This window comes from Bos mutus, chromosome X (genome assembly GCF_027580195.1).
Source record: "Bos mutus isolate GX-2022 chromosome X, NWIPB_WYAK_1.1, whole genome shotgun sequence".
Taxonomy (NCBI): domain Eukaryota; kingdom Metazoa; phylum Chordata; class Mammalia; order Artiodactyla; family Bovidae; genus Bos; species Bos mutus.
In genome coordinates, this window is record NC_091646.1 from 82602851 (window position 1) to 82614967 (window position 12117).

A 12117-nucleotide genomic window follows, 5' to 3' on the forward strand; every position below is an offset into this window, starting at 1 on the left:
GATGTAGAGAATGGATCTGTGGACACAGCAGGGGAAGGAGAGTGTGGGGAAAATTGAGAAAGTAGCATTGACATATATACACTGTGAGTGCTTAATCGCTAAGTTGTGTCTGACTCTTTGCAACCCCTTGGAGTGTAGCCCACCAGGTTCCTCTGTCCATGGAATTTTTCAGGCAAGAATCTTGGAGTAGGTGGACATTTCTTCCTCCAGGAGATCTTCCCAACCCAAATATTAAAACTGCATCTCCTGTATTGCCAGGTGGATTATTTACCACTGAGCCACCTGGGAAGCTCTCTATATACATTACCATGTGTAAAATAGATAGCTAGTGGGAAGTTGCTATAACACAGTGAGTCCAGCCTGGCATTCTCTGATGACCTAGAGGGTCAAGATTGGGAGATGGGTAGGAGGGAGCCTCAAGAGGAAAGGGATATTTATATATACATATAGTTATGAGTGATTTGTGATGTTGTATGGCAGAAACCAACACAGCACTGGAAAGTAATTATGATCCAATTAAAAATAAATTTAAGAATGGGAGTGATATCCAAACTATACTTTTATAAGATCTCACAGTTTGCTGTAGAAAGGATGAAAAGTGGAAATGCAAGGGTAAAAGTATTAACAGGGAAGACGCTATTATATCTATTCAGTTGAAAGGTGATAGTGGCTTGTACTTGGGTGGGGTGTAGAATTTTTTAAAATAGATTGGTTTTGGATATATTTTTAATATACAACTGGTACAAATTATGTTTAGATTGGAATTGAAAAGTGCAAGATAGGGAGGGCTGACAGATTACTCAAGTTTCCACATTGAATAGCTTCATAGATGGTGATATTTGCTAAAATGGGATACAATTGATGAAAAGCACATTTAGTGGGGAAAAGCAGTGTTTCTCCATTAGACTTGTTATAATTTGAATTTTATATTACATTCTAAAGATATAGTACATTCTCAAGCCCTCTCTTAGTCTGACCTGGAATGCTTTTTCACCTATCTACCAAGTTTCTCCTCATCCTTCAAGATTCAGCTGAAGTATATTCTCTTTGATATTCCTCCTAATCCCTCCCAGTTATCTGGTTCTTCCATTTGCTTTTAGAGCACTTTAGTTATAACTGTCTTCTGTACTGGAAAATGATATCTAAAACACTGTCTTAATTTTTTTTACAAGTTGTAACAAGAGATTGGATGGAGGTATGCCCAAGGTGGCTGACTAGGAAGACCCTGATCTCACCTCCTTCCATGGGCATAATGAAATTGCAACTATTTATAGAACAACTATCTATGAGAGCAACCCCAAAGACTAGCAAAAATGATCTGCTACAGCTAAAGATATAAATAATGAATCACAACAAGATGAGTAGGAAAGACAGATCTTTTATATATATATAAAATTGAGACCCATATTCCCTGGTAGATGACCATAAAAGGAGGATAAGCACAATTGAAGTGGTTCTTCCCAAGGCTTAAGGGAATGAGCCACATATCTGGGCTCTCCAGCTGAACCAGTCCTGTACCAGTAAGATGACCCATAGAACATTTGATTTTGAAGGCCAGTAGGACTTACTTTTGGGAGAGAAAGAGGGCTATGGGAAACAGAGACTCCACACTTAAAGGACACACACAAAATTTCACATGCTCTGATATCCAGATCAGAATCATTAATTTAAAAGGTACCTAGGTGAGGTCTACTTACCGATTTTCAGGAACCACTTAGAGAGGCAGGAGATGGTTGAAACTCACCCTGAGAACATTGACACTGGAAGCAGCAATATATGGGAACTCATCATACCAAGAGGGTTTCCCTGGTGGCTCAGTTGGTAAAGAATCTGCCTGAAATGCAGGAGATCTGGGTTCAATCCCTGGGTTGGGAAAATCACCTGGAGAAGGGAATGGCAACCCACTCCAGTATTCTTTCCTGGAGATTTCCAGGGACAGAGGAGCCTGGTGGGCTACTTTCCATGGGGTCGCAAAGAGTCAGACATGACTGAATAACTAATACACACACACATCATACTAAGAGGACACTGGTGTTGGTAAGTACCATTTTGGAATCCTCCCTGTTGCTTCCTAGTTCTGGAACCTAGTCCTGCCCTCCAGCAATTTGGCACCAGGTCTGGGACACTCCAGGTCAAGCAGCTAGCTGAGTAGAAACACAGGCCTACTCACCAGCAGGTCAGCTTCTGTAAGATTCTCACCACCAAGCCTTTCCAGAATTGGACTCACCCACCAGAGGACCCAGGAATGACCCCCACCCACCAGTGGATCGTTATTAGACCTGGAATCCATCATCATCCACCAGGGCTTGGGCACAAGCTCCAGGACCCCCTGAGTCCTGGTATCACCCACCAGTAGGACAACTTCAGCTCCAGAAACTCTAGGTCCCATAGACAGAGACCCCAGGATCTGATTTTGCCAACCAGTATGCTGGCACTAAACTTGGCACCAGGACTCACCCACCAGCAGGCAGGCATCAGCTCTTGGATCAACAAGGCCCTGCATGCAGCTGTGATAAGATACAATGTAATCACCAGTAGCCTGGCACCAGCCCAAGGATTCCCTGGTACCTTGCCCTGTCCACCTACCTATACCAACTCCAGGACTACCAGGGCCGTGCAAAGTGACTTAAATCCCTAGCTCCATCCACCAGTGTGTTGGCATTTGCCCTGGGTCACCATGGGCCCTGGAACTGGATACCAATAAGCCAACACCAGCTCTGGGAACCTCTGGCTTTAGCCAGGGACCTGAGACTTCACTCTGAAAGTCAGTTGACCAGCACTAGACCTAGGATCTAGCTTCACTACTTGTGTATGAGCACCAGCCCTGGGACTTCAGCAGGCTTTCATCTGGCTGTGTCAATATCCACCCCATTCTCTAGCAGGCCAACAGTACCCAGGATATCCTGGGCCTGGCCCTACCCAGCAGCCAATCAACATTTGTTCTGGGATCCTTGACACCAGAGTCAGCCATCCTGGGACCTGGCCATACACACTGGTGGACCAGCACTAGCTCTGAGATCTTCCTGGGGCTTAGTAGCCAGTTACCCTGTGACATGGCCACAACCTGTCTGTGGCTCAGCACCAAGACCTGGACACCCCTGACTGTGAACAGAGCCATACCAGGACATGGCCTTGTCCACCAGTGGCTCAAAGACTGTTCACAAGACTGCCTGGCAGCCAACTGGACAAGAGAACAGTCCCACCTACCAGTGTCTTCACAGTAATCAGACCCACCACAACAGGACACACAAAGCCCACAGAGAGGACACTCATAAAGTATATTGTCTTTTCTCATTCAAGTTGTGATTTTCCTGGCTCTTGGTATGATGGAGCTCTGAACCATATTAAAACAATCTATTTTATGAGGCAATAACCCTGTTTGTGTTTAGCACAAGTACTGGCATAATTTTGTGTTAAAATGGCTATGCAACTTTCAGAGACTTTGCTTTACTTTTCTATTTTGCTTGGTTTCTCTGGTGTCACTGAGGCTCCTGTTGATCTCTGCCAGAGCTACTTATTGTCTCTGAATAGGAAAAGGGATTCTCCATCTTGCAGGCACAAAGAGTACTTCCTGGGCTGAAACTTGCTATGTTGAGATTCCCCTTACTGTTTCTTTCCCATGTCTAATTGGAGGAGGGGAGTCTCTGGCCAATAGAGATGAAGAGCAATTTCCAAGACTACTTGACATAAGCAAGGCCCCAGTCCCTCATTCCAGAGTCCCCAAATCCACCTGGGGTTGTCACTAGAACTCCTTTTGTTTTTACTTTGGGCTGCAAAGATGCCCTGTTATTGTGCTTCTCTATTCTTCTCCAGGCTCCCTTCTTCTTTTCTATCTTTTTTAGTCCTTACATCATTGTTTTTAAAAAAATTCCCAGTGTTTATGTATCACCAGAGAGAGATGTCTATGGTAGCTCATCTAAACTGGAAGTCCAATTTATGCTTTTCAACCATCAGTTTTCTGTGACACAGGTTCAATCCCTGGGTCAGGAAGATCCCCTAGAGGAGGGCATGGCAACTCACTCCAGTATTCTTGCCTGGAGAATTCCATGGACAGAGGAGTCCAGAGGGCTATAGTCCATAAGTTTTCACAGAGTTAGACACAAATGAAGTGACTTAACATGCACACAGAGTGAATGTAAAGCAATAAGCAGGGGGATAACACACAAGTCCAGGTAGCAGATGGCTGTGCTTTAGTAGCAGTGAAGATAGAAACAAATGAACAAATTAAAGTTATTTTGTAGGAAAAACATGATTTACTAATGTGCAGACTTTGGGGCTTTTTGACTTGAGCAATTGAATGATTGGAAGTGCCACTTAATTGTCAAAAACATCTCCTCCATCCCCACAAGGAGCAAAACCACCACAAAAAAAAAAAAAAAAAAATGTATCCCTTTCTGAAATATATGGACTTTAGCCTATATTCCTCAATCTGGAGTAGGATTACACACTCAAAAGAAATGTATCTCCATCCCACCTATTTCTCTTTGTCTCAGATTCATGACTGAGACCAAGTTAACAACCTTCCAGCTGCATACAAATTACAGCTAATAATTGAGTAGAGTTCCCAGAGTGGACTGGGTTTTCAATAACCTTCATGTTAACAATACACCAACAGAGTTCTGTTGTTTATTTCATTGATGATGCAATGGCTAAAATACCCTAATTTGATTTTATCATTAACAGTCCAAATCTTCTCCCACCTTTACCCCCGATATGTTTCTGAGATTTCCAGTAAAGCCTGCCATAAAGCCATTGACCAGAGTTAACCAAGAGGAATGATAGGCTCTGGCTTGTGTTTTATCATCCAACTTTCAACATTATTTATCAACTCAACACCATTTCTGCGGGTTTCTACACTTCAGAGGGTTGCTAACTTGGCAGATAAGTTTGCTGGAAAGACAAAAAGAGGGAAGTTGGATCCAATATGGATAATGAATGATGGAGATTAGTGAAGTTTCCATGATATAGAAGGATGAAGCAGATATTTGGAGTTGAATAGATGAAGGTTTGAATCCTCACTCAGTTTTTAGCTGAATGGCCTGAGGTAAAAATCACTTTCTCTTATCATTTGCTTGCTTAAAAGTACAGCAAAAATGTCACCCTGATAGAACTAATGGAAGTCAAATGCAATTAGGTATTAGATGTTTTGTAAAATATAAAACACAATAGATTTAAGTTATTGTTTTCACTGTCCTGATGCTTCTTCCATTCTCTATTTGTCATGTAAAATGATACAGTGGATACCATAGTAAGAATGGGTCTTTTCTGTGTTCTTTGACCGAGGTTTTAGAGAGGGTTGAACTTGTGACAAAGGAATATTGCTTTAAATTACCAGAGGAAGGACTCTATAAAATTGCAAGTAGACATCTCATACCCCCAACTACCAAAAGAGCTCACTAGATCTGTGCCCTCCTCTCCTTGCCCAGTGTAAAGGTTTGAACCTAGTTTCAGCCCTCTATTTCCCTCTGGCAACATTTCTTAGCATCTATGATATTTTTGGCACTTATGGATCTTGAGATCTCCTCCGGGACAGCTTCTTCACTTTCCAAACACAAACTTGAAGCATCCACAAAGGATAGGCAGACTCATTCTATGCCCACCCCTAAACACTTCCACCAGTCTCACCGAATGCTCTCTCTTTCAGCAACAATCACAACCTTCAAGAGACCACAGAGACAATCAAAATCAACAAGTTCACTCTTATGGTGTTATAACAAGCACTTTAATATGTAGAATCTTCTGATGAAAGCATGGAGAGGACACTCAACATTCCCTTCAGTGCAACTGTACCAAGAACTTGGAATACTGGCTTCCTGAGGAGTTTCTGTCCCCAGAGGTTGTAGTTGCTCTTGGCAGTAATATTGCATTTACCCACTTAACAAAAATGGTCCACTTTCAAGAAAAGTAAAAATATAATTTGGATCTTTAAATCCTACCTCACTTATTTCCCATTATGCTATGTTCTTAGTCTTTAGATATGGATTATTGTCACAGCTCACTTAGCCTTGGTTCAGAAAAAATTTGCCTAAGTTCTGGAAAGCAATAGAGACTTAATCAATGAACCTTACTTTTGGCATCTACTTTGTGAGAAAATGTTTCAGTTTTTAGAAATTACCAGATATTCCAAGTGTCAGTGGGTGATATAATCTAGCTATTGAAATTTGTGATATGAGATTCCAGGGGACTCAGCCCCAGATGCCCAAGTGGAACAAAGAAACTAAAGAAAAAGAAAGAATACAATTTCCATACAAATAAATAAGTGAAGAAATACTCAGATGAGTTTGATTCCTTCCTCTGCCTTTTCTACAACTCATACCCTTTAAATGCATGTCAGCTGCTAGTCCATGGCCTGCTGAGAGTATATTCCAGATGTGCAGTTCCAAGATCCAGCTGTTACTGCTTGAGAGACAGAAGCTTGAAGCTGTCATCCAGGATGGACCTCCTGTTGCGCCGTAACTTCCTCTGACGATGCTGGTACCACACCACACCTCCAAGAACCAGAGCAATGAGCAGGAGAATGACACCCATGGCAATCAAGACAGAAGTCAGCATCTCAATATCCTTTATAGGGATTTGCATGCCCAGCATCTTCACACTGCCTTCTCCAATGTTTCTGGGAATTGCTACTGAAATGGAACAAGAGGAAAATGGGAACCATGGGCTGGAGAGTACTCCTAAAGACATATTTTATAATCAACTCTGGAAGAGGAGAAATAAGCTCATCCAAATAGGACAGAAGAACGGTTCTTATACCTCAAAAGATCAGCCAGTGATGATAGACTCAGTGGTTATAGGGAATCAACGTAACAAAACGACATAGTTGAGAAAATCCTTAAGAAGCACTGAAGCTCCAATGCCCCCATACAAAGAACTAGGACTCAGAGTGAGAAGGGCCTTGACATATTTCTTAAAATATATAAAGGCTTATGATGTAGCAAAAAAAAAAAAAAAGAATTTTTGTTGCATGGCTCCAGAAGGTAGAACTAGTAGTAGTAGGTAGAATCTCCTGCGAAGCAGTTTGACTCAATTATCTAGCTTATCAATACTCACTTTGACAATTGGGCCATGATAAGAGTGTGCCACTGTTCTGTCTGGTCTCTTGCATCTTTGAGTCATTATAACACTGATGTCACATTGATATTTCTAGGTGAAATATCTAATTTTCTTAGTCCCCAGCATATGAACATTTGATGACCCCCGATTAGCCCATGGAATAAAGCTCAGACTCAAATCAGACATTCCAACTCTCAGAATCACGTTCTAACCTACCCTATTCTTAATTGCTACTCTTCAGCCATAACAACTCATTCCTTGTTCTGCAGAATAGGTGATCCTTTTTTCAGGCTTTCAAGATTTTCTCATGCTGCTCATTTGCCTGAACAGCTTTTCTTCTTCCTTACCATTCTATCCCCAGCTTAAAACATTATAGGTCTCAGCAAAGATTTCATCAATTCAGCTAGACAATTAATAATGTTCATGTCTCAGTTTTGGTTATATTTATGGAAAATATTAAAATGCACACCCCACAACTTAGAAAAAAATAATGGTCCTCTATTTGGTTTGCCCAAAGCACCTATACTATTTGTAATCCAACAGTTTACTTGCTTGGGCCAATTGACCCAAGCTACCCTCAATTCTGGCTTTCTGTCTCCTCTTTTATAAAATGAGGATAATAACCATGCTTAATTTTTTAAATTATTTTTTAAATTTTATTTTATTTTTAAACTTTACATAATTGTATTAGTTTTGCCAAATATCAAAATGAATCTGCCACAGGTATACATGTGTTCCCCATCCTGAACCCTCCTCCCTCCTCCCTCCCCATACCATCCCCCTGGGTCGTCCCAGTGCACTAGCCCCAAGCATCCAGTATCCTGCATCGAACCTGGACTGGCAACTCGTTTCTTACATGATATTTTACATGTTTCAATGTCATTCTCCCAAATCTTCCCACCCTCTCCCTCTCCCACAGAGTCCGTAAGACTGTTCTATACATCAGTGTCTCTTTTGCTGTCTTGTACACTGGGTTATTGTTACCATCTTTCTAAATTCCATATATATGCGTTAGTATACTGTATTTATGTTTTTCCTTCTGGCTTACTTCACTCTGTATAATAGGCTCCAGTTTCATCTACCTCATTAGAACTGATTCAAATGTATTCTTTTTAATGGCTGATTAATACTCCATTGTGTATATGTACCATAGCTTTCTTATCCATTCATCTGCTGATGGACATCTAGGTTGCTTCCATGTCCTGGCTATTATAAACAGTGCTGCGATGAACATTGGGGTACACGTGTCTCTTTCCCTTCTGGTTTCCTCAGTGTGTATGCCCAGCAGTGGGATTGGTGGATCATAAGGCAGTTCTATTTCCAGTTTTTTAAGGAATCTCCACACTGTTCTCCATAGTGGCTGTACTAGTTTGCATTCCCACCAACAGTGTAAGAGGGTTCCCTTTTCTCCACACCCTCTCCAGCGTGCTTAATTTTAATGTTTATTGTGAGGTTTGAGTTAATATTTATAAATATTCAACATAGTTCTTGGAAGATAGCAAATGCACAATAATTGATCAGTTGTTACTATTTCCCCCCACCTTTAAAAATAATGTATAGCATCCAGAACTACAATTATTGTTTCTGTGTCTCATTCTACTTTGAATCTCCTCGAAAATGGTTATTATGTCTTATTATTTTGGTGTGTCTGGCAGTCAGCATGTGTTTGATGAATGTATACTTGGATGAATCAATATTCTTACAGAACTGAGAGAAGATGTAATAAAATGAGTTCAGTCAGAAGCTGGGAAACATCCTGGTCTTGAGTTCACATTCCACCACTGACTTACTTCTCTTGTGACCTTAGAAAAATCACTTTCCATCTCTCAGTTTCTCATGTAGAAAATCCTGGACTTTTTTAGATCACCAGTTCTGAGGGGGTTTTCCCACTGTTCAACATTGTAAAACAAGCAAGAGCTTATGAAGATATATGTTTGTATGTACATACTGGTATGTACAAATGTATATACAAATGTATGTACAAAACATGTATATGTGTGTGTGTTAGTCACTTAGTCATGTCTCACTCTTTGTGACTCCATGGGCTGTAGCTCACCAGGCTCCTTTGTCCATGGAATTCTCTAGGCAAGTATACTGGAGTGGGTTGCCATTTCCTTCTCCAGGGGATCTTCCCAACTCAGGGATTGAACCCAGGTCCCCTGCACTGCAGGCAGATTCTTTACTGTCTGAGTAACCAGAGAAGCCTGCAAATATGTATATACATACACATATATGTATGGCACTCTGCTCTCTCTGCTTCACCTTTCCACTCCCTAACCCCTGGAGAACATAACCTAGTTTCCTGGTTGACTGTTTATAAGATACTTAGGCATATAATTGTTCAGTCAGTAAGTTGTGTCCAACTTTTGTGACTCATAGACTGTAGCCCTCCAAGCTCCTCTGTTGATGGGGTTTTTCCAGGCAAGAGTACTGAGTAGGTTGCCATTTTCTTCTCCAGGGGATCTTCCTGGACCAAGGATTGAACCTGCATCTCCTGCACTAGCAGGCGAGTTCTTTACCACTGAGTCCCCTGGGAAGCCCAGGCAGGTCATCAGGTCTTTTCCAAATAGAGCTGAAAAATTTCCAGACTGAACTGAAGATCTCTAAAATCTGATCTAGACCTTCATAACTTTCTGAATCTTTCTCAGTTTAGATGCAAATGAGGAAGAAAGTAAAATAATTATTTGAACCTAGCCTGGATAGGACAAGAATCTCTGTTTTCTTGAAGTGCAGAAATGGCTGGTCCCCAAAAGTCAACTATTTAGTATTCCATGTGTCTTAGTTTCACACTGTTCTTGTGGGGAATTCATATCTGTGCTGTAGCTCCTTTATGCACAACTCAGTAAGACTTTGAATTTTCTTTCCCCTCACATATTAGGTGAAAGGATAAGATAGCAGCCTTCAACTGGAGATGAGGCCATTTCCCTCAACTAAAGTGGCTGGGCATGGGGGTCAGAGAGAATAAATCTGCCAAGAGAAGCTTAACTGGAAGCTTAACTGGAAGCTTAACCTTAGATTTCTTGCTTCTGAAGTCTTAAATAAATCTCAGGATTCTTCCTGTTAGCATTGTAGTACAGCTTTCAGTCATGTGAAGCCCATTTTCTAGAGGCGCTGCACCTTTCCCCGAATGCACAACATATATAAGTACCAAATCTGTGTGTCATTCTCCCTACCTTTTCCAATCTCTTCAGGGATGGTGGTGGTAGTGCTTAAGTGTTCTGGAGGAAAAAAAAAAAAAAAAAAAGGTTAGTCTTATTATTCTTCCTACCTGTTCACAGGCTTGTTGTAGGAGGTTAGCATTGATTGGAGGGAACTCTCTGTGATATAGTAAGCAAAATGGAGGTGACTGGAATTAACTAGCTTGTAGTCAAAGTCAGTATTGGTATGTGGATTTGATTTTTTAGCATTGATACAAATATGAACGAGTGTATAGGCTTGGGAGTCCAAAAAGTAAATCACCACTCTACCAATATTAACATATTTATTGGCACTTCATCTTCATTATTGTTATTTTTGCCACACTTTTCCAGCTTTCCTTCAGGAAGCCCCTGGTCTTTGTTAAACCCATCCATACATATTCAATCTCTCTGACTATTTCTTCCTCTTCTTGCTTTAAAGGGGCTGAACTCTTCTCTGAGGACAATATTTCCTTTGCATCCTCTCAATACTACTTTGAGATCACTTATTCCTCCCCTTTTTGCAAAGACTCATGTCTTTCGAGGCTCATTGCTGCTGATGCTAAGTTGCTTCAGTCATGTCTGACTCTGTGAAACCCCATAGACGGCAGCCCACTAGGCTCCTCTCTGTCCATGGGATTTTCCAGGCAAGAACACTGGAGTGGGTTGCCATTTACTCTTCCAATGCATGAAAATGAAAAGTCAAAGTGAAGTCGCTCAGTCGTGTCCGACTCTTAGCGACCCCATGGACTGCAGCCTACCAGGTTCCTCCGTCCATGTGATTTGCCAGGCAAGAGTACTGGAGTGGGGTGCCATTTCCTTCTCCTTTGAGTCTCAATATTTGGCTAGAAAAAAACGCAACCACTTCTTATCACTGTTACCTAGCAGTTCTCTTCATTCATGAAAGTCTTCGGTACGTGCTTCAGTCTTTATTGTCCTCAATTCCCACTGTAGGTATTGACCTATCTAACACTCAAGTCTCACAGTTTTTGGACCTCTTAACTCCAACAAATTTCAAATATACTCTAACTCTGGTCACATTGGCCTAATTATGCAGAACTGCTTCATCTCAAATGTCTAACAATGCTCTTCTATTCTATGTTCTAATGCAACTTACTCCATTTAACCTTTTATTTTATCCTCTCATGAAGATCTCTAGCTCTTGGACAGTTCAGTTTTTTTTTTTTCCCCAACTCACCAGCTTCATCTTGTTTTTCCTTCCATTCCTAGTCAGGTTAGACTCCATTGTTTATCACTTCAACTACTAGATTACCTGGACTGTTATAATCATTTGCTGAAACCCCAGTAACTATATTTTCTTTTTTCATATATATCCTGAATGCTGGTGGAGAAACATCATACAATTGTAAATATAAGTATTCTATTTTTTTAAGTATAAGTAAGTATTATTTGGGTACAAATTTAAGTCCTCAATGCTGCTTGGCAGTAATGAACTTATCTTCCACCACTCAGAGTAACTTTTCCCCCCACTTCCAAGAGTGGTTATTTCAAACCTTTGCCCACTTTTCTCAAGCGCCTTACCCTAGCCTCTGTCTTTCACTTCATTACAGATGAAACATAGCCCATCAGACAGAAATAGTCTATCTTTTTCGTCAAACTTTTCACCCAAACCTACATATTGATCCTTTCCTCTCACCCAAAGCTACACATTCATCCTTTCCTCTCTCCTTTTAGTAGAAAAATGGCCTTACTCCACTTTAATATTTTATTGTAGCTTTGGCTTTCATTCTCTGCTACTTCCACAGGAAGCTTTTTCCAACAATCAGTCTTTTATTCGCTATCTGCCTTCAGCTCTTCTCTCTGGTTGGCCTGGTTAGCTCATATGTAACTGGAACAACATCACATTAGACTATAGGGTGTCAAACAA

The 12117-nt window shown here is 41.0% G+C and overlaps 1 protein-coding gene across 7 annotated transcripts in view; it reads right to left on the reverse strand.

Annotated features, from left to right (window-relative positions):
• Positions 1 to 5709: 5709 nt before the first annotated feature.
• Positions 5710 to 12117, reverse strand: part of HEPH (hephaestin) — a 145248-nt gene continuing 138840 nt past the window's right edge. For 3 of the 7 annotated variants that reach the window (XM_070365721.1, XM_070365718.1, XM_070365716.1), the window contains 2 exons: positions 10227 to 10271; positions 5710 to 6626 (listed from right to left, as the gene is read on the reverse strand). In XM_070365721.1, the coding sequence (XP_070221822.1) occupies positions 6394 to 6626; positions 10227 to 10271 (278 nt within the window). In that variant the 3' untranslated portion in view covers positions 5710 to 6393. The remainder of the gene's footprint in view (positions 6627 to 10226; positions 10272 to 12117) is intronic. The other 4 variants (XM_070365722.1, XM_070365717.1, XM_070365720.1 and 1 more) reach the window with 3 other exon arrangements.